Raw genomic sequence first — 23,722 nt, 5'->3', positions numbered from 1 at the left:
AGGCAACCTTCCAGAAAAAGAATTCAGAATAATGATAGTAAAGATGATCCAGGACCTCGGAAAAAGAATGGAGGCAAAAATCAAGAAGATGAAAGAAATGTTTAATAAAGACATAGATGAATTAAAGAATAAACAAACAGAGATGAGCAATACAATAGCTGAAATGAAAAATACACAAGAAGGAATCAATAGCAGAATAACTGAGTCAGAAGAACGGATAAGTGACCTGGAAGACAGAATGGTGGAATTCACTGCCGTGAAACAAAATAAAGAAAAAAGAATGAAAAGAAATGAAGACAGCCTTAAAGACCTCTGGGACAACATAAAACGCAACAACATTCACATTACAGGGGTCCCAGAAGGAGAAGAGACAGAGAAAGGACCTGAGAAGATATTTGAAGAGATTATAGTTGAAAACATTCCTAACATGCAAAAGGAAATAGCCACCCAAGTCCAGGAAGCACAGAGAGTCCCAGGCAGGATAAACTCAAGGAGAAACACACCGAGACACATAGTAATTGAATTGGCAATTTTTTTTTTTTACATCTTTATTGGAGTATAATTGCTTTACAATGGTGTGTTAGTTTCTGCTTTATAACAAAGTGAATCAGTTATGCATATACATATGTTCCCATATCTCTTCCCTCTTGCGTCTCCCTCCCTCCCACGCTCCCTATCCCACCCCTCTAGGTGGTCACAAAGCACAGAGCTGATCTCCCTGTGCTATGCAGTTGCTTCCCACTAGCTATCTATTTTACGTTTGGTAGTGTATGCCACTCTCTCGCTTTGTCACAGCTTACCCTTCCCCCTCCCCATATCCTCAAGTCCATTCTCTAGTAGGTCTGTGTCTTTATTCCTGTCTTACTCCTACGTTCTTCATGATATTTTTTTTTTCTTAAATTCCATATATATGTGTTAGCATACGGTATTTGTCTTTCTCTTTCTGACTTACTTAACTCTGTATGACAGACTCTAGGTCCATCCACCTTACTACAAATAGCTCAGTTTCATTTCTTTCTATGGCTGAGTAATATTCCATTGTATATATGTGTTACATCTTCTTTATCCATTCATCTGATGATAGACACTTAGGTTTTTTCCATCTCCTGGCTATTGTAAATAGAGCTGCAATGAACATTTTGGTACATGACTCTTTTTGAATTATGGTTTTCTCAGGGTATATGCCCAGTAGTGGGATTGCTGGGTCATATGGTAGTTCTATTTGTAGTTTTTTAAGCAACCTCCATACTGTCCTCCATAGTGGCTGTATCAATTCAGGGCAAATATTAAAGACAAAGAAAAATTATTAAAAACAACAAGGGAAAAATGACCAATAACATACAAGGAAACTCCCATAAGGTTAACAGCTGATTTCTCAGCAGAAAAACTACAAGTGGCACTATATATTTAAAGTGATGAAAGGGAAGAACCTACAACCAAGATTACTCTACCCAGCAAGGATCTCATTCAGATTCGATGGAGATTTCAAAAGCTTTACAGACAAGCAAAAGCTAAGAGAATTCAGCAGCACCAAACCAGCTCTACAACAAATGCTAAAGGAACTTCTCTAAGTGGGAAACACAAGAGAACAAAAGGACCTAGAAAAACAAACCCAAAACAATTAAGAAAATGGTAATAGGAACATACATATCGATAATTACCTTAAATGTGAATGGATTAAATGCTCCAACCAAAAGACACAGGCTCACTGAATGGATACAAAAACAAGACTGTATATATGCTGTCTACAAGAGACCCACTTCAGACCTAGGGACACATACAGACTGAAAGTGGGGGGATGGAAAATGATATTCCATGCAAATGGAAATCAAAAGAAAGCTGGAGTAGCAATATTCATATCAGATAAAATAGACTTTAAAATAAAGAATGTTACAAGAGACAAGGAAAGACACTACATAATGAACAAGGGATCAATCCAAGAAGAAGATATAACATTATAAATATTTATGCACTTAACATAGGAGCACCTCAATACATAAGGTAAATGTTAACAGCTATAAAAGAGGAAATCAACAGTAACACAATAATAGTGGGGGATTTTAACACCTCACTTACACCAATGGACAGATCATCCAGACAGAAAATTAATAAGAAAACACAAGCTTTAAATGATACAACAGACCAGATAGATTTAACTGATATTTATAGGACATTACCTCCAAAAACAACAGAATAAACTTTCTTCTCAAGTGCACATAGAACATTCTACAGGGTAGATCACATCTTGGGTCACATCAAGCCTTAGTAAATTTAAGACAATTGAAATCATATCAAGCATCTTTTTGGACCCCAATGTTATGAAATTATAAATCAGTTACAGGGAGAAAAACATAAAAAACACAAACACATGGAGGCTAAACAATACGTTACTAAATAACCAAGAGATCACTGAAGAAATCAAAGAGGAAATAAAAAAATACCTCGAGACAAATGACAAGGAAAATATGACGATCCAAAACCTATGGGATGCAGCAAAAGCAGTTTTAAGAGGGATGTTTACAGCAATACAATCTTACCTCAAAAGACAAAAAAAAAAAAAAATCACAAATAAACAATCTAACCTTACACCTAAAGGAACTAGAGAAAGAAGAACAAACAAAACCCAAAGTTAGTAGAAGGAAAGAAATTATAAAGATCAGAGCAGAAATAAATGAAAGAGAAACATAGAAAACAATAGCAAAGATCAATAAAGCTAAAAGCAGGTTCTTTGAGAAGATAAACAAAATGGATAAACCTTTAGCCAGACTCATCAAGAAAAAGATGGAGATGACTCAAATCAATAAAATTAGAAATGAAAAAGGAGAAGTTAAAATGGATACCACAGAAATAAAAAGAATCATAAGAGACGACTACAAGCAACTCTATCCCAATAAAATGGACAACCTGGAAGAAATGGACAAATTCTTATAAAGGTATAACCTTCCAAGACTGAACCAAGACAAAATAGAATTTCTGAACAGACCAATAAGGAGTAATGAAATAGACACTGTAATTAAAAGTCTTCCAACAAACAAAAGTACAGGACCAAATGGCTTCACAGGTGAATTCTATCAAACATTTAGAGAAGAGCTAACATGCATCCTTCTCAAACTCTCCCAAAAAATTGCAGAAGAAGGAACACTCCCAAACTCATTCTACGAGGCCACCATCACCCTGATTACAAAATCAAAGATACTACAAAAAGAAAAGTACAGACCAATATCACTGATGAATATAGATGCAAAAATCCTCAACAAAATGTTAGCAAACAGAATCCAACAACACATTAAAAGGATCATACACCATGATCAAGTGGGATTTATCCCAGAGATGCAAGGATTCTTCAATATATGCAAATCACTCAATGTGGTACACCATATTAACAAACTGAAGGATAAAAACCACATGATCATATCAATAGATGCAGAAAAAGCTTTTGACAAAATTCAACACCATTTATGATTAAACACTCTTCAGAAAGTGGGCATAGAGGGAACCTACCTCAACATAATAAAGGCCAAATACAACAAACCCACAGCAAACATCATTCTCAATGGTGAAAAACTGAAAGCATTTCCTCTAAGATCAGGGACATGACAACAATGCCCACTCTTGCCACTGTTATTCAACATAGTTTTGGAAGTCCTGGCCATGGCAACCAGAGAAGAAAAAGAAATTAAAAGAATACAAATTGGAAAAGAAGAAGTAAAGCTGTCACTGTTTGCAGATGACATGATACTATACAGAAAAAATCCTAATGATGCCACCAGAAAACTACTAGAGCTAATCAATGAATTTGGTAAAGTTGCAGGATACAAAATTAATGCACAGAAATCTCTTGCATTCCTATACACTAACAATGAAATATCCGAGAGAGAAATTAAGGAAACAATCCCATTCACCATTGCAAGAAAAAGAATAAAATACTTAAGAATAAACCTACCTAAAGAGGTAAAAGGCCTGTACTCAGAAAACTATAAGACACTGATAAAAGAAATCAAAGATGATACAAACAGGGGCTTCCCTGGTGGCACAGTGGTTGAGAGTCCGCCTGCCGATGCAGAGGACATGGGTTCGTGCCCCGGTCCGGGAGGATCCCACATGCCGCGGAGCGGCTGGGCCCGTGAGCCATGGCCGCTGAGCCTGCGCGTCCGGAGCCTGTGCTCCGCAACGGGAGAGGCCACAACAGTGAGACACCCACGTACCGCAAAAAAAAAAAAAAAAAAAAAAAAAAAACCCAACAACAACAAAGATGATACAAACAGATGCAGAGATATATCATGTTCTTGGATTGGAAGAATAAATATTGTGAAAATGACTATACTAACCAAAGTGATCTACAGGTTCAACACAATCCCTACAAAATTACCAATGGCATTTTTCACCTAACTAGAACAAAATATCTTAAAATTTGTGTGGAGACACAAAAGACCCCAAATAACAAAAGCAATCTTGAGGGAAAAAAATAGAGCTGGAGGAATCAGACTTCCTGACTTCAGACTATCTGCAAAGCTACAGTAATCAAGACAATATGGTACTGGCACAAAAACAGAAATATAGATCAATGGAACAGGATAGAAAGTCCAGAGATAAACCCACGCACCTATGGTTAACTAATCTATGATAAAGGAGGCAAGGATATACAATTGAGAAAAGACAGTCTCTTCAATAAGTGGTGCTGGACTACCAAATGTAAAACTGATAGCTAGTGGGAAGCAGCTGCATAGCACACGGAGATCAGCTCAGTGTTTGTGACCACCTAGAGGGGTGGGATAGGGAGGGTGGGAGGGAGGGAAACGCAAGAGGGAAGAGATATGAGGATATATCTATATGTATAGCTGATTTACTTTGTTATAAAGCAGAAACCAACCACCATTGTAAAGCAATTATACTCCAATAAAGATGTTAAAAAAGTATAAAATAAAAATTAAAAAATAAGTGGTGCAGGGAAAACTGGACAGCTACATGTAAAAGAATGAAATTACAACACTCCCTAACACCATACACAAAAATAAACTCAAAATGGATAAAGACCTAAATGTAATGCCAGAAACTATAAAGCTCTTAGAGGAAAACATAGGAAGAACACTCTATGACATAAATCACAGCAAGATCCTTTTTGATCCACCTCCTAGAGTAAGGGAAATAAAAACAAAAATAAACAAATGGACCTAATGAAACGTCAAAGCTTTTGCACAGCAAAGGAAACCATAAACAAGACAAAAAGACAACACTCAGAATGGAAGAAAATACTTGCAAACAAATCAATAGACAAAGGACTAATCTCCAAAATATCTAAACAGCTCATGCAGCTCAATATTAAAAAAACAAGCAACCCAATTAGAAAATGGGCAGAAGACCTAAATAGACATTTCTCCAAAGAAGACATACAGATGGCCAAGGGTCACATGAAAAGCTGCTCAACATCACTAATTATTAGAGAAATGCAAATCAAAACTACAATGAGGTATTACCTCACACCAGTTAGAATGGGCATCATCAGGAAATCTACAAACAGCAAATGCTGGAGAGGGTGTGGAGAAAAGAGAACCCTCTTGCACTGTTGGTGGGAATGTAAGTTGATACAGCCACTATTGAGAACAATATGGAGGTTCCTTAAAAAACTAAAAATAGAATTACCATATGACCCTGCAATCCCACTACTGGGCATATACCCAGAGAAAATCATAATCCAGCACACACACGTACCACAATATTCATTACAGCACGATTTACAATAGCCAGGACATGGAAGCAACCTGAGTGTCCATGGACAGATGAATGGTTAAAGAAGCTGTGGTACATATACACAATGGAATATTAGTCAGCCATAAAAAGGAACAAAATTGGGTCTTTTGTGGAGATGTGGATGGACCTAGAGACTGTCATACAGAGTGAGGTAAGTCAGAAAGAGAAAAACAAATATCATATGCTAACACATATGTGTGGAATCCAGAATAATTGTACTGATGACTAGTTTGCAAGGCAGAAAGAGAGACACAGATGTAGAGAACTAACGTATGGACACCAAGGCGGGAAGACAGGGGTGGTGGTAGGGGTGGATGAATTGGGAGATTGGGATTGAAATATATACAATAATATGTATAAAATTGATAACTAATAAGAACCTTCTGTATCATGGAGATATATAGATATATATGTAGATGTAGATATAGATATCAATATTTTCATTCATATATGTAAAATATAACTCTGCATTCAACAGTCTATAGAGAATTTTTATAGCTTGCTTCTCCCCTTGTACTATGATTTTTTTAAATACTTCTGTCCCACAACTTAGTAGTTCTCTCTAGATGCAAATATGTCAGAAAAACAGAATACACATTCCTTCCTACCTCTATCCTTCCCTTCCATAAGAGATTGTGGTCAGTTTGTCTTTAATTAAAATGTCTAGAAAAGAGGTAGTGTTGGAGCATTGTTCATCATCTGGCCTATTATCTGATCCTAGAATCATCTGTACAAATCTCTGCTCCTCTACTTACAACTGGCCTAAAACTTAGACTCCATGCCAGAAAGTTGTATGCTTTCAGCATTACTACAAATATGAAAATTGACCTGTAGCTTATATACCCTCTGGCCCTGAAAATAAGTCATAACAATTGTTACTACCCAAGCTACTTAGGTGAGAGTAAGTTGTAGCCCAGCCAACTATCCTGTTCCTCAGAAGAATTTTGTGATGTTTTAGAAGCAGCTACTTATGATTTATAAGCAATGTTGACATGAATCAATCAAAAAATCCATTAGTGAAGTAAACAAAAAAATCAATTAATGAAGCATATAAACAAAAGTTCAACTAAGGAAGTAAACAAACAAAAATATTAAGGACTATGAAAGAACATACAACACCAAAGGAAAGCAATAAAGACTTTTAGATCAACAGAAAATTGGAATTTATCTTAAAATAGAGTACATGAAAAATGAGAAAAATATAGAAAGTGATATGATTTATAATTATTTTAATTTATAAATGGTATTATTTATTTTTAAATTATACTTATAATTATTTTTCAAAATATCAAAAAAGAAAATATATTGACATGAAAATATAGTTATGTGTATAAATATATAATGTATAAATTATATATTATACATTATGTATAAATATAATGTATAAGATATATAGACATAGAGAGAGATATAATGTATAAAAATCAGAAATTAACTTAGAGGAGAAGTAAATCACTGCCTTGGAAAATATTAATCAAGACAATTTTCAGACTACCATTATGAATTGTCACTATTCTATCCCTATGGCCACCTTCGGGCAGAGGAATTTCTCGTTGAAACTCTACCACAACCAGATTATTATTTCTGACTTGATCAGAAGTTTTTATTAATGGTGTGAACTGCACAGTTTATTTTGCACACCTATTCAAAAACCCTGGCACCAAAATACCACATTGTCACAAAAGTGCAGCACAAAAGCATGATCAAGTAAGCAAAAACAATAGGTAAAGAGATGGAAAAATGTGGGAGTCTGTGATGGGCAAACAGGAAAAAGACCAACCCACAAGTTGAAAATAATAGAACCAGTTAAAACTAACACTGAAAGGTGTAATGGGAAAAAACGATATACTTTCTAGATCTGATTAAAGTGACTGGAAAATCATGAAGTCTTATTGCTTACTGTAAAAAATTTATAAGCAGAAATCAGTGTTGTAACATTTCCTGTTTAAAATTTTTAATTTCAAGAGGAAAATTTTTCAGCAAATTTTTTTTCACATCTTTATTAGAGTATAATTGCTTTACAATGGTGTGTTAGTTTCTGCTTTATAACAAGGTGAATCCATTATACATATACATATGTTCCCATATCTCTTCCATCTTGCATCTCCCTCCCTCTCACCCTCCCTATCCCTCCCCTCCAGGAGGTCACAAAGCACTGAGCTGATCTCCCTGTGCTATGTGGCTGCTTCCCATCAGAGTCAGCAAATTTTTTAAGGAGAATAAACAGAATCATTTTTCAAAGATGTCAAAAATCAGTTCAGCTTTGTATTTTAGTCATTTTATGGTGAATATTTTAAAACAACAGAGTGACATTTCTAAATTTTTGAGGAGAAACTTCTGCAATAAAAAATGTATAGACATCAATATCACTTGTATTTGAATGCTATAGAATTAAGTGCTCAGTTCTATAAAGTATTTTAAAATAGAGCAAGAAAATACGTAATAGTTATTCTCTTGGAGGGGTGAGCCTCCAAACTTTTTTCCAAGGATGTCATGAAAGGAACTTTTGAGAAATACTATATATTTTTTAAATTTATTATATTTATTTATTTGTTATTACAATAAAATTTATTTTTCAACATTTATTTCTAGTAAGTATAAAAACACAGAATAAACTAAGAACTTGTAGCACATTATATTAACTGCAACTCTAATTAATTATTAGCTGTTTAATATTGTCCCATATCTATTCACCAAATTAACATGAACTGCAAACATAAACTTTTTTTTTTCACTTTCTTCTTTTTATTGAAGTATAGTTGATTTATTATACTGTGTTAGCTTCAGGTGTACAGCACAACAATTCAGTTATATATACTATATACGTATATATATATATATATATATATATATATATATTTCTTTTCAGATTATTTTTCCTTATAGGTTATTACAAAATATTGAGTATAGTTCCCTGTGCTATACAGTAGGTCCTTGTTTGTTATCTATATATTTTACATATAGTAGTGTGTATATGTTAATCCCAACCTCCTAATTTATCCCTCCCCCCAACCCCCTTCCCCCTTTGGTAAACATAAGTTTGTTTTCTATGTCTGTGAGTCTCTTTCTGTTTTGTAAATAATTTCATTTGTATCATTTTTTAATTTTTTTTAAATTTTTATTGAAGTAAGGATGATTTACAATGTTCTGTTAGTTACATAGAAAATTCTAAAGTTGCCATCAGAAAACTACTGGAGCTCATGGATGAATTTGGTAAAGTTGCAGGATACAAAATTAACACACAGAAATCCTTTGCATTCCTATACATTAACACCAAAAGATCAGAAAGAGAAGTTAAGAAAACAATCCCATTCACCATCGCACCAAAAAGAATAAACTTATGTATCATGTTTTTAGATTCCACATATAAGAAATATCATATGATATTGGTCTTTGGCTGAGAAGTACTATATTTTTAAAGAAATGAAGATGAATAGTAAAACCAACTGAACTAATGAGATAAGAAAACTAATAGCTCTAACCAATAAGGGAGTGAATTTATTTACAAATCCAAACAACTGAAATAATTATTGAGCATTCCGCCATCTGCAAAAGTGAAAGCATCTTGAAATTTTAGAGAAATAGTAGGTCTTTAAAGCCATATTTTAAATTGTAAGGGAAAAGGGAGGAAAGAAGTGGAAAGAGAATAGGTTGGGAAAAGAAAGGCAGCAACATCTCTTCTATTAAAAATATTACAGTTACTAGCTTTTATTAGAGTCTTATAATAAGATAAATACATTAGGATTTTGAAAAATAGTACAATAAATTTCCCTTCAAGATAAAAGCCAAAAGAACGTAATCTATGGCTTCCAACAAAAAATAGATTGGAGATTTATGGCATAGGTGTTGCTTATATTTGTTTACCCTTTCACTAGATTTCAGTTACTATGATTATGTTATTTAGGTAATAAATCATTTAGAGAAATTGAAGCTAAAATGGAGTCTTCCATGACCATCACTGTGTGCTTAATATGCTGGGAATGTGGTTTCATATCCCTCTTGGCCACAGGACAGATGCTGCTGGAGAGTAGAAAATGGAGGGATTGAGTCATCATCAGCATAATCTTCTCCCAGAGAGATTTTTACACCAAAAGGCTGAAAAGCAATTATAGAAACAGGGAATTGGCAGTGGCAGATAATCACACTGGTAGTGGAAAGAGACATTAGGCACACATATCTGTTTATATTGGTGCTCTGCTTTGCTGGTCATTTTAGGAAAAAGGGATCAAAGGAATATCATAAATTTGCAGCATGTATGTGCTTCATTTATCTTCTGAGATATTTTAGGGACACCTTCCAAAGCATTCAGTTGATGAATAAAACAATTATATAACATATTTTTGTATCTCCTTTCTTTATCTTAGTTTTCACATTTTATTTACATTAAACTAGAGTATATGAAATATAGATTTATTAAGATCACTCTCCTCTGAAGTTCCCTTCATTGCTCTTTTCTGAATATCAGAATCTTAATTTGGAATTCAATAGTGCTTATCTGGCAACTGTGGAAGTGGCAGCTGATTACATTTAGGGGTTTAGAGCCCTCCCCAGATTGTGTGGCATGTGCCTTAGAGATCAATTCAGTTCCATTAAAACCAAACATATGTTGACTAAATGAGGCAGGGCTACTGGAGACTTCATAAAAAGGAGATGGGAAAATTCAGTTCTTAGTAATATTTTTTTCTCTCTCTCTCTCACTATGGGTATAAAATTATCAGAAATAAGATATAAGAGGCCACAGAGAGTTAAACTTTTGGATTAAAGACTTCTTAATGAAGCCGAGCTGTTATATGTTACAAAGAATCAGAATTCAGTTCATGCATGTAAAGGGAAATTTTGAAAGAGTTTATTCACACTTCTCCTCAGAATTTGTCATTCTTTTCAGTTCAGCAGCAATAGATTGTTTTGCTCCATACAGCATTTTTTCATCCAATATATTCATCTTATAGAAATAGGTTAATATTTCTATGTTCATACGATATAACCTTAACAGCTTTGGCTAGAGCACAAAAATAAATTACAATTTTCAGATATTTATACATGTTTTCATTCATATTTTTATTCAGATATTCAGATATTTAAATTTTCATTCAATGGATATGTGTTCTCCAATTAAATATAGCCTGGCTATACTAGTAAAAGAGTAAAATTATTAATAAATTATCTATTATTAAATTATTGATATTGAATACTCATTTTTACATAATTATTTTAACAAACTATGAAAACAAAGAAATGGGGTAATATAAAAATAACTAGCTGTGACTAACATTCTATAAGTATATTATGATATTTGATTATGGGTACATAATTAGGCCGTCAGGTTTTTAAATAAATATAATGCTTATTAAGTATAGATTTAAAATAGAATATATAAATTCAAAAACATATGTACCTAGCTTTAAGTATTCCTGTTTGCTAACTGAAAATTAACACTAGAAAGATTAAAATGTAAATTCAGTTAGAACATTAATACTTGCCTGTAGAGTAAGTAGCTGTCTTTGCCCATTTATCATCTCACTAACCTGGTTTAAAAATATGTGTTTGTGGGGCTTCCCTGGTGGCGCAGTGGTTGAGAGTTCACCTGCCGATGCAGGGGACACGGGTTTGTGCCCTGGTGCGAGAAGATCCCACATGCTGTGGAGCAGCTAGGCCCGTGAGCCACGGCTGCTGAGCCTGCGCGTCCAGAGCCTGTGCTCCGCAACAGGAGAGGCCACAAGAGTGAGAGGCCCGCGTACCGCAAAAAAAAAAAAAAAAAAAAAAAAAAATGTGTTTGTGAAATAAATTGATAATTAAATTTACAAGAACCTCCCTAATAGTATTATACTTGATATATGTAACTTATTCTCATTGGATAAAGATTTGTAAAAACAACCAGCCCAGTCATGCTTTCCTTAAAGTATTTTTTATTAAAGTAACTTAAATTTGGAATGAAAAAATATAGACTTCATCAAAGTTTAAAATAACCTATACCAATAGCTCCAATTATTGTTGTGAGATACCCAGAGGAAAGGATTATCTGTGATTTCTTGCATTATCTGGAGGGGAAAGTTGCACAACCAGAACATAGAAGTAAGAATAGTAACTTAAAAATATCAATGAAAAGGATGATTTCTAAATGTTACTATCAATACTTTGCTGTTAAGGATAAAATTTATTCTGCATTCAATGTATTCATATTGGTATACTAAATGCATTTAACTTTATAAAAATTTACTCTCATGATATACCTAAGACATAAGTAGTATTTATCCTATTTGACAGTGAAGGAAACTGAGTTTCTGAAAGACTAATTTATTTGCCCAGGGTCAAAAATAAATAAAAAGGAGCTGGCTAGTATGGTATTGGCACAAAAACAGAAATATAGATCAATGGAACAGGATAGAAAGCCCAGAGATAAATCCACACACATATGGTCACCTTATTTTTGATAAAGGAGGCAAGAATATACAATGGAGAAAAGACACCCTCTTCAATAAGTGGTGCTGGAAAAACTGGACAGCTACATGTAAAAGAATGAAATTAGAACACCATACACAAAAATAAACTCAAAATGGATTAAAGACCTAAATATAAGGCCAGACACTATAAAACTCTTAGAGGAAAACATAGGCAGAACACTCTATGACATAAATCACAGCAAGATCCTTTTTGACCCACCTCCTAGAGAAATGGAAATAAAACCAAAAATAAATAAATGGGACCTAATGAAACTCAAAAGCTTTTACACAGCAAAGGAAACCATAAACAAGATGAAAAGACAACCCTCAAAATGGGAGAAGATATTTGCAAATGAAGCAACTGACAAAGGATTAATCTCCAAAATATACAAGCATCTCATGCAGCTCAATATCAAAAAAAGAAACAACCCAATCCAAAAATGGGCAAAAGACCTGAACAGACGTTTCTCCAAAGAAGATATACAGATTGCCAACAAACACATGAAAGAATGCTCAACATCATTAATCATTAGAGAAATGTAAATCAAAACTACAATGAGCTATCACCTCACACCAGTCAGAATGGCCATCATCAAAAAATCTATAAACAATAACTGCTGGAGAGGGTGTGGAGAATAGGGAACCCTCTTGCACTGTTGGTGGCAATGTAAATTGATACAGCCAGTATGGAGAACAGTATGGAGGTTCCTTAAAAAACTAAAAATAGAACTACCATACGACCCAGCAATTCTACTACTGGGCATATACCCTGAGAAAACCATAATTCAAAAAGAGTCATGTACCATAATGTTCATTGCAACTCTATTTACAATAGCCAGGACATGGAAGCAACCTAAGTGTCCATCGACAGATGAATGGATGAAAAAGATGTGGCACGTATATACAATGGAATATTACTCAGCCATAAAAAGAAATGAAATTGAGTTATTTGTAGTGAGATGGATGGACCTAGAGTCTGTCATACATAGTGAAATAAGTCAAAAAGAGAAAAACAAATACCGTATGCTAACACATATATATGGAATCTAAAAAAAAAAAAAAAAAGGTCATGAAGAACCTAGGGGCAGGATGGGAATAAAGATGGAGACCTACTAGAGAATGGACTTGAGGACACAGGGGAGGGGAAGGGTAAACTAGGACAAAGTAAGAAAAGTAAGAGAGTGGCATGGACATATATACACTACCAAATGTAAAACCAATAGCTAGTGGGAAGCAGCCGCATAGCACAGGGAGATCAGCTCGGTGCTTTGTGACCACCTAGAGGGGAGGGATAGAGAGGGTGGAAGGGAGGGAGATGCAAGAGGGAAGAGATATGGGAATATATATGTATAGCTGATTCACTTTGTTATAAAGCAGAAACTAACAACAGCATTGTAAAGCAATTATACTCCAATAAAGATGTTAAAAAAAAATAGGAAATGGCTAAGCTGCAGATCAAACCAGTCATATGATTCCAGAGCTTATGTTTTAACCACCACTCAAATCAGTAAATTTTATCTACATAATTCATAGAATCAATTTTTACTTTTCAAATCAATAGAGTTACCATCAGCCAATCAACTGCCTAATTTTTAAATGTTTTTTTGAAATCATACTTTTAAAGATTTCTTTGTATTGTGTCAACTCTATTACTAAGGTTCATACTGATTTTTGAGGCATGTCACTCATTTAACATAAATTAATTCACTTAACACTTAACAAATATCTACTGATTTCCTACTCTGTTCCAGTCATTTTGTCAAGTCCTAAGCATATAAAATGAAGAAACAAGGCATAAGGGTATTACAGATAGTACATTGTACATTCAATTTAAAGAATGGACCTGATGAGAATATAAACAGATAAAACTTTATTTTTCTCTACTTACTTTATTTCAAATCTCTCTTTTTTTTTTTTTTTTTTTTTTTTTTTTTTTTTTGTGGTATGCGGGCCTCTCACTGTTGTGGCCTCTCCGGTTGTAGAGCACAGGCTCCGGACGTGCAGGCTCAGCGGCCATGGCTCATGGGCCCAGCCGCTCCGCGGCATGTGGGATCTTCCCGGACCGGGAAACGAAGCCGTGTCTCCTGCATCGGCAGGCGGACTCTCAACCACTCTGCCACCAGGGAAGCCCCAAATCTCTCTTTTTATTCTGGGATACTTCAGGCAGATCTCTTCATTTTTCCAGTTATTTTAGGTATGCAATTTTCTTAACTGGGTAATTAAACCTCACTTTTAGGTATTAAAACGTACAGTCAAATACAACATTAAAACCTTAATATCATCTAAGTCACAGCTCTTTTTTATTTAATCTCCCAACTCAGGCACAAATCTTGGCCCGATATCTTAAAGTAGAAGAAGGTGGAAATATTGTCTTTAACTTATTTCCCACTTTCTTTCCCTTCCATCTTCCCATAGCTCGAGTGTTGGAAGAGAGGCAGAAAAGGATAATCTTCCACCACTGTAGTTTTCTTTCAGCTAACAGTAGCTCCTGGACAAATGCTAACTCTTTTGTAGAACAGAGTTGTGGGTTCTTTGGTGTGTTCCTCTCCCCCCTCCCCAGGACCACTGCACAGTAGGCATGGGTAGTACACTACTTACCCTGTGATCTCTTATAACCCTGCTTTGCTCATAATCCCCACCAGCCAGGCTTCATTCCCGCACGTATTTGTGCTGGAGCCAGCTTGTCCTGACAGGCGGCTGTCACTCAGTTATCTTTCCCAGTGTCCATGTGGCCAAAACAAAACTCATGCACTGCCCTGCACATGGAGAAAATGCAGCTTTTTTCTACTGCCACCCTCTCTCTTATACCTAACTATCATCAAGGAAAGTTCCAGCCAAATGTCTGGCTTCTAAATTCATTACACAGGAAGTGAATACTGATCTTTATTTACATAGCTATCTACCCACAAAATTTAGGACACTAAAGTTACCATCTCCCATGAAATTTTTCACTATACTTCAGTTTAGTCTGGTATTTTTCAAAAAGTTTATCATGAGGGCTTCCCTGGTGGCGCAGTGGTTGAGAGTCCGCCTGCCGATGCAGGGGACACGGGTTCGTGCCCCGGTCCGCGAAGATCCCACATGCCGCGGAGCGGCTGGGCCCGTGAGCCGTGGCTGCTGAGCCTGCGCGTTCGGAGCCTGTGCTCCGCAACGGGAGAGGCCACAGCAGTAAGAGGCGCGTACCGCAGGAAACAACAAAAAAAAAGTGTATCATGAAATCAATTTATTGAGTTTTGGCCACCATTCTTTGCTATGGAGCAAAATGGATGGAATGGGATGGAATAGAATAGAATAGAATAGAATGGGATGGGATGGGATGGGATGGGATGGGATGGGATGGGATGGGATGGAATGGAATGGAATAGAATAGAAATAACAGAACAAAGTAAATTTTAATTTAGTTACATGCACACACACTCACACACACACACATATACACATTGGGGTATGCCCTAGAGTACAATTTAAAATATGTATTTTTACTGTGGTCCCAGCTGAAAAAAGTACCTGAAAGTCCCTGCACTAGTCCCGTGTAAGCACTAGCCCTTATGACTCTGCAGTGTAACAAACTTTCAGCTGGGGAGTGAGATGACCTCTCTTCTTTAAGGCAACCCAGTATGAGTTGGTTCTCTCGGGGCATCCTTCACTTGGTTTGCTGGATGGCAACTTCCTCCCATATTGCACATGAAAACACTATTCCTTAAGACCCTTATTTAGTCTGTTTCTAGAAAAAAACTCGAATCCTCTTTTTCATAGCTGGAAATAGGTGCTAGCTAGAAATTTATAGTCACCAGACTAGTTTCGGTAATTTTTAAAGTATTAGTATGGCTACATTTAGTACCTCTCTTTAGAACATTACAGTATTTGTCAATTCTCACAGATTTGGGGCTACAACCTAGATTCTAAAGCAACAGAAATTATTCCTTTCAGGTGTCATTACATTTGGCCATCATAAATTCAGAAAGTCTCTATGGAGACCAGTACCATTTGTTTTTGAAACCGTTTTAACATGAATTGTGTATCTATGAAAACAGTACAGTATAGTAGTCAATGATTAATATTCATTAATAGCTTTTAAAATACAGGTTTCCCTGTTCCTTTTTTTTTTCAAGTGCTTTTTCTTCCCTATTATTGTTGTACATGCACCACTAGGGGAAGAAACTTCAAGCTTCTCAATACCCAGCTAATATTTCCTTTCTCAGAGGGTCCATTTCCCGTGTGGCCCCAACAGAGATCCTAATATCAGGATGTAGCTACCCCTCCCAAGTCAATCAGAAAACAACTCGAGGAAAGCAAACCCCTCTTTCCAGTGAGATGAAGACTCTCCCAGGGCAAAAGTCCTTAAGATTTAAACAAACATTTACAGGAAACATAGTTCTCACTCCTTTTAAACAATGAGTATTTCAAGTAGACATCTTTCTGCACAACTCAAATTCTGGAAAAAACTACCGGATCTACTCAGTTCCTTCCTTGTCTAGCCTCTTCATTTTCCTTCTGTTTCTTAATGTCCAAGCACATTCCCATGACTCCAACCCTGCTTTTCTTGTTTGGCTCTCCATTCCTACGTCCCTTCAAATTACCACTATTGCAGGTTCCATTTCTTTAGATGACTTTTTCCCATCTCATCACATTTTAATCAAGCTCACTGCTTCCAGCCTGGTCCAACTTTGATCCCACCAAAAGGCCCCTTCCACATTTCTATATAATAAAGGTTTGGAGGTATCATTTGGATGGTAAAACCAAGAGATCTATTTATGCTTGTGTAACATGCCAGTGGTTGTTACTTGTATTGGGTTGGCCAAAAAGTTTGTTCTGGTTTTCCCATAACATCTTATGAACGAACTTTTTGCCCAGCCCAATATGTTCATTTGGGTTGGAAGAATTTGAGACTCACGGAGATGGTGCGGGAGAGGTATGTCCAAAACCTCTCAGCCATCTCTTGCAACTGCCCTGCCCTCTGCTGCAAAGGAGATGCTTAAGGTTTTATACATGCTCTTCTTAAGCCATGCCTCTGGCTTTGACAGAACTATTGCAGAAACATTCTGAGCAGTAAGTGTGTAGTCATAGTCAATATCAAAGCCAGCTTTAACTATGCACTGTGGCAAATAACAGGATGTTTAAAGGGGCAGAAATGGGATGGGTACTCTAGAACCGTCTGTCATTTCTTTATCCTATACAGTACATATTTTTCCCCCACAGAGCCCTGCAAGGAAGACAATTTTCAGTGTAAAAATGGAGAGTGTGTCCCGCTGGTGAATCTCTGTGACAGTTTTCAACACTGTAAGGATGGCTCAGATGAAGCACATTGTGGTACGTTTTATTTTTAGTAAAATACTTTTTATCAGCTTAACCTCTACATTTGGATTCTACAGATGTGAAAGGAAGATTATGACTATATTTATTAGGATATATTTTGGTACTCTGAAGTTATGATCTCCCGGTGATTTCAACACCGCTGTCACCATTCTGGTTAGAATAAAAGCTAACATGCAAACTCTTGTTTCTGTTTGTTTGTTTAAACTTGACTACATTTAATACTTTTAAGTCTAGGACAACCCATCTTCAGGTAAAAAGCATAAAATACCACAGAGAGACAACAGCCCACACCAGGCACTCTAGCATCACTCTTATTAACTATTATACTCTGTACATTGCCTACACACAGAGGCACCCTCATGCTCACTTATAACTGTCTTTCTTAGACTTGTTCCTTCACATGCTTGATTCTTCAGTATCTACTACTCCCTCTGCCTGCGACTCCTGTCCAGCCCCACTCCAGATCTCTATCACAGTAGGAGTAATGGCTACTTTTACTCTGTCTTACTTTTATTTCAGAGCACATACTTAATGCTATTTATGATGTGCCATGCACTGTAACTAAGTGCTGTAAAACAATCTTAACGTAATTAGAATGAACTCTATTTCAGTCATGAGAAAGCTGAGGCTTGGAGGAGTTAAGGGGCTGCCAAAGATCACACACCTAGCAAGGGCTAGAGCTGTGTTTCCAGCCTAAGTCTGTCTAATTCTAAAGTGCATGCTGTTATTCTTTTTATAATAGGGAAAAAATGTAAACATAACATTCACTTACAGAATTACAATGTGGCGTCTGTGGGTAAAACTATGATGGGTGATATTTTACCTGTTTGATAAACTAGCTTAGCTTAACCCAATCCCCACTTAGTCACTAATGGCCTTAACACTCTATCCAAAATGGTTGTAAGATAGAGGGGAAGATGACGGAAACCAAACAGCAAAAGAATAAGGGCAAAGAAAATAGCTTCTGGAGAAAGAAGTAGGAAAAAAAACATGCTTACAGTTATTCCTGAACTTGAGTTTTCCTTCTTTTAGAAAACACATTTGTAAGACATTCTCTTCAAAAAGCTTTATTTTCTGTTTATTTGCTGTATTGGTATGCAGTGAACTCGCATATCTCTGCCCTTTCCCTTTTTATAGTCATATGAAAGAGCAAAATTAAGTCTACCGAATTTATCTTTTTCAACTTAAGACTTCCAGCATACTGTTACGAAAAATTACATACTATCAATCTCTAAATTCTCGATGTTAAGAACATTGCATGTTTAGAGTCCATCATTTCCTTTTATCAACTTAGGTCACAATGACCCTATGTATGATCTAATCTCTTTAGTGCGTCTCTTCAATGGCACGACAAACCGTGGTTTGGTGCAGTTCAGAATACAGAGCATATGGCATGTAGCTTGTGCTGAGAACTGGACGACCCAGATTTCAAATGATGTTTGTCAGCTAATGGGACTAGGGTAAGTAATTCTACCCAGCTCTCTCTTAAATTATTCTCAAGCATTTTTATGGGTTTCAAATTGGGTTTATTAAGAAATTTAAAATTTATGGAAGTTATAGATTTAGAAAATATACATGATCAAAAGGAAAAAAATAAAAATCTTGCCTAACCCCATTCTCAAACAACAACCACAGTTAATAACCTTTTTATAAATATTACATAAATATAAGTATATAGAAATAGTATATTACAAAATCATACAAAATACCATATTATGCTCTGTCTTGTAGCCTACTTACACATGAACATTTCTCATGTCATTAAATATTTTCTGTAGATTTTTAAGAAAAAGAAATATTCCATTTTATGCTATATTATAATGTATATAACTAATCACAAGGGTAACGCAGAGAACACACTTTTGCTGTATCTTTGTGACATGTTCATAATAGTTCTTTCAGAAGATCTGTATCAGTATAATTATTGTGATAAAGAATATGCAAAATTACAAGACTTAATTCAAGGGACAATTCCGTATTAATGATTCACCAAAAATTTACTTTACATCCCAGTTTAATATCATAATATATTACCTCAAATATATAAGTTCACTATATTCGTTTTTTACCTTCCCATCAGTCTCAAAAGTGATGAGGTGAAAAATGGTGGGTGATAGGTAGTAATAATTTACTTCATTTAAGCTGTATAATCTGTCAACTCTAATTCACCATTCTGATCCTTTGGTATTCATGATTTGAGAGACTTAACCATATTGGGTCACATATGATTATTTATCACTCATAGCACTATATTATTTACCGGGTTGGGCTGTAAACTAAGAAGTCTATAAATGTAAGACCCATGTCTATTTTATCCATTATTGCATTACTAATATCTAGACTTATATTTGTTTCAAAATACAGGTGCTAAAAAATATTTGTTGAAGCAATAAATTATTCTTTATGTATAAGTATATATGTAAATATAAATATTTCTAGCTAAATAAATGTATGCCAGAAGTATACATTTGCCAGTTATAAATCATTATAATTTCCTTTCCACCTTGAACTGGAGAATTGTTTTCTAATTTATTTTAGAAGATTACACAAAGTTACAAAGGAAAATAATTTAAGTCCACATCCACCTATACTCCCAGCATTTCCAAGTTATCTCAGCTATTTCTAGTTCATCAAAATCAAAGGTAATTGATTGCTTTCCTCTTAAGGGGTCCTTCTTGCTGATTAATAATTCATAGAGTCATCATTCTATACACAGATTTTTGAAATTTATTTCAAAATGTTTATTTCTTAACCCAAAACATATTTTCCACTAAAAATAATGTTAGTGCAGTGTTTAATTTCTAGTAGACTTGGAGAGTTATATTGATTACCAGTGCCAAAAATAGCACCTAACCACCACATAGAGATATTTTACAATAGGAAAATGTGTTGAGGCCCCAGTCAGAGTGTCAGAAATGCTCTATAACTTCTTGGATACTAGAAGTTGGATAACTACTAGTTGGATTGAGAGCTTTCAGCTCCCTTTACCTCCCAAAATGCTGTTCCTTCAGAATGGGAACTCGCCAGCTCCAAGTCTCATGCAAGTGATGTCATCCTCGTCAGGAAGGCAGTTCTTGTCAAATTCAAATGGAGGAAGTGAGTTTTACCATCCATCATGTAAATAATCATCAATTTGGTTTATCTGTATTATTTGGAAACTTTGCAATTTATATTTATATATATATATATATATATATATATACATATCCCTTTTATTATACATTATAGTTTGTGTTCTAACAAAAACCCTTTTAACCTGGGGAGCTTTGAGACATAAAGAGTCTTGGAGGAGGTTAGGTTAGGGGAAATAAAGTTTTTTGATGAAGAATCAACAAAACACTGAAACAGACAATTGTTTAACCCCACTTCAAGTAAAGCACTGCATAAGTGGCGCTGACTCCAGGTTCCTACTTTAGTGTTGATTTTAGTTCAATAGCAAGTTCATGCAGGTGAGGCCCTAGGAAGTCCTTTGCTTCCACTACTAAACTTGCCAGTAATGCTGAGGAACTATTTTATAGACTCAGAAACTGCGTAAAATTTAGGCTGAGGAGATGGGTTACTTGACCTTGTGTCCACAATGGATGAATCTAAATGCCCTGGATGATTGGGCTTTTATTACACAGGAGCTTGAGTCCCAATTCGTCACCTAAGCATCACTATATGCTTATAAACACAGGTGTTCTTTCCACTGTGGTTTGTAAATCTTAACTGAATTGTTTCCTCGAGGATAGATCGGGGTTAAGATGAATCATTTACAAAGATCAAAGTGATTGATATCTTCTTTGGCAGAAATATTTTGAATGAATTTGAATAAAATTTGTTGGGTGATTGCATAGTGCTGATTCCTTCATTTGCATGAGAGAACATATTGGAAAGGAAACATTTATCTTTATTATTTTTTAATAGTTGCTAATATAAATATTTTATTTACTCGCAGATCGGAAATCTAAGCATTGGTAATGATATTGTGCCTGGTCTTCAGATGAATGGGACATTGTTTTTGCTTTAAATGCTTATGTGGTGGTGATAGACACATAAATAAGCTGATTCACTTTGTTATAAAGCAGAAACTAACACACCATTGTAAAGCAATTATACTCCAATAAAGATGTTAAAAAAAAAAGAATTACAACATAATGTGATAAATACAATGTGCTATAGGAGAACCTATACTCAATTTGGGCATGTCAGGAAAGGCTTTCTAGAAAATGGCCTGAGCTGTGTGGATGACAGCCAATTCCACACAACCATCTATTTACATGTTTTTCCCCCCCAACCATATTTTACTCTCTAGTTCACTGACCTCATTTCTAATGACTCACAGTCCTTCCAGATGGAGACAGGGACAGAAAACTAGATTTTTTTAGTGTGTGAAAAGCGAGTAGTACATCCCACTCTTGGATACAATATTTTTCGTGAAGGTCAGGCGCTTGTTTTCTTCAGAAATGAGTCAGGTAATCTCTGCAAAGACTTTATTCTTTGGACCTGCACTTATTAAATAGTCTCCATAGTGCTCTAGTAATTGAAAGAAAGTTAGAGCCTTAATGAGAATTTGTCTAGAGTGGTGCATGGTAATGAAAGAAAACTTGGCGAGTTTAAAATGATGTGTTTGGTACAGTGGGAAGTAATTTAGGAGTCAATTTATTAAAAAGGCACTGTAGTCTCTCAAGATTATTTATTCAGATAGGATACAAAATGCAATTCCCCACAGATTCTAGTAAATCATATGAGGCAGATTTCGTCAGCTTTTCCTTTTCTAAATGAAACATTTTCATTCCCTGCCATTGATAGCTGCATAAGTAAAAAGTACTTTGAATAACATTTTCCTGTCTCTGATCAAAGTATGAAAGAAAACATTTTATACTGATGCAAGAATAAATGTTAAGGAAACTTAGAGTAGTGATTTTTAAAATGGTATTTCCTAGGAAAGCACACTGCCCTGTTGCTAACCCAGTAAATGAACTATGCAGTTGTTTTGCCCTGCTAAGCGATTAAAAACGAGAAGTCATCAGGTCTGTAGAGCTCTACAAAATTCAGGAAATACTAATGTTTTAAAAATAGAGTTAGTTATATGTATCCCCATGAGGCAGCCCTATGAGGAGCTGGTGTTAATTTTTAAATCGCATAATAGTCCTGGCTAGATACCTTCAGTTCAAATATCAAAAACATCAAGTTGAGCCTCTCATTCTGAAACCCCAAATAAGAAACGGAATTACTTCAATGTTCTTCCATTTTAGAGGTGTTTCAAAAATTTGGGGGGGGTGGTGAGGGGTAAAATTTTTTTAAGTTAACCTGCCAAATAAATAGAGCATGATAATTTAATTTCCTGTGTAAGCACTACAGCAAATTTGTATGCACAATTTAGCACTAAAAATAGGTTCCTGGAAAACTGAAAATAGAACCTGTGTTTCCTATTAGTTTAAGAAATTGGTAGAAAAATAATGTTCCTCTTCTTGACTATATTTTCTGTCAGTGTCCCCAAATTTTCAACTATGTGGGAAAAAGCCTTAACATAAAATAACAAAGATTAGATATAGGAATTAATAGAAAATATATAACTGCTACATTCAACTTTAAATGATTTCTTTTTATTTGCTAACTTGACACAAAAATAATTAAATAATGTTTTCTGTTATTTTTAAATTTTAATTTACAAGTCCAACACCAAAGGAAATTTTAATTTTAGTCTTAGCTATGTCCCTAGGGTGGGATGAGTGAGGCAGTGAGCTGGTCAGGTAGGGGCGCTGGGGGGGGGGGGGGGGTGAAAAGAAATTTTATTTTACTTGGTTTAACTGACCTAGCTAAAAAGCTCATCATTTGCCAGAATTGCAATTTATAACTCTGATGGTTTTTTTTTTCCTGTTTTAGAATTAGAAATGCATTCATTAAAAATAAGTAAAGAGAAAATAATAGCAAACTACTGTAACTGTGTAACTTCCTAAGATTCATCTTAGGCTTATTATCTAACAGAGTTGGGGAAAACACAGTGGCTAGGTAATTACATGTGCTATGGGCAAGGGCATGAAAGCAAGCATACCACCGTACCACTGATTTGTAATGCAGAAGCTAAATCAGCAGCTCCCAGACCTGGTGATGCATTACAGTCACCTGGTCATGGTCCCAGACATTCAGATTCAGGGTGGTCTAGGTCAGTGGTTTTCAGTGTGTGATTTTAGAAGCACGTTAGTAACTGAATTACTCTGCTATACAGCAGAAAT

The 23,722-nt window shown here is 35.3% G+C and overlaps 1 protein-coding gene across 2 annotated transcripts in view; it reads left to right on the top strand.

The window, feature by feature from the left end:
- TMPRSS15 (transmembrane serine protease 15) overlaps window positions 1-23,722 on the top strand; it is a 135,140-nt gene that overhangs the window by 76,661 nt on the left and 34,757 nt on the right. For both annotated transcript variants that reach the window (XM_019922279.3, XM_073803640.1), the window contains 2 exons: window positions 17,388-17,498; window positions 18,835-18,964. In XM_019922279.3, coding sequence (XP_019777838.2) covers window positions 17,388-17,498; window positions 18,835-18,964 — 241 coding nt within the window. The remainder of the gene's footprint in view (window positions 1-17,387; window positions 17,499-18,834; window positions 18,965-23,722) is intronic.

This window comes from Tursiops truncatus, chromosome 4, assembly GCF_011762595.2.
Source record: "Tursiops truncatus isolate mTurTru1 chromosome 4, mTurTru1.mat.Y, whole genome shotgun sequence".
Taxonomy (NCBI): Eukaryota; Metazoa; Chordata; class Mammalia; order Artiodactyla; family Delphinidae; genus Tursiops; species Tursiops truncatus.
This window is presented reverse-complemented; position numbering and strand designations above follow the sequence as displayed.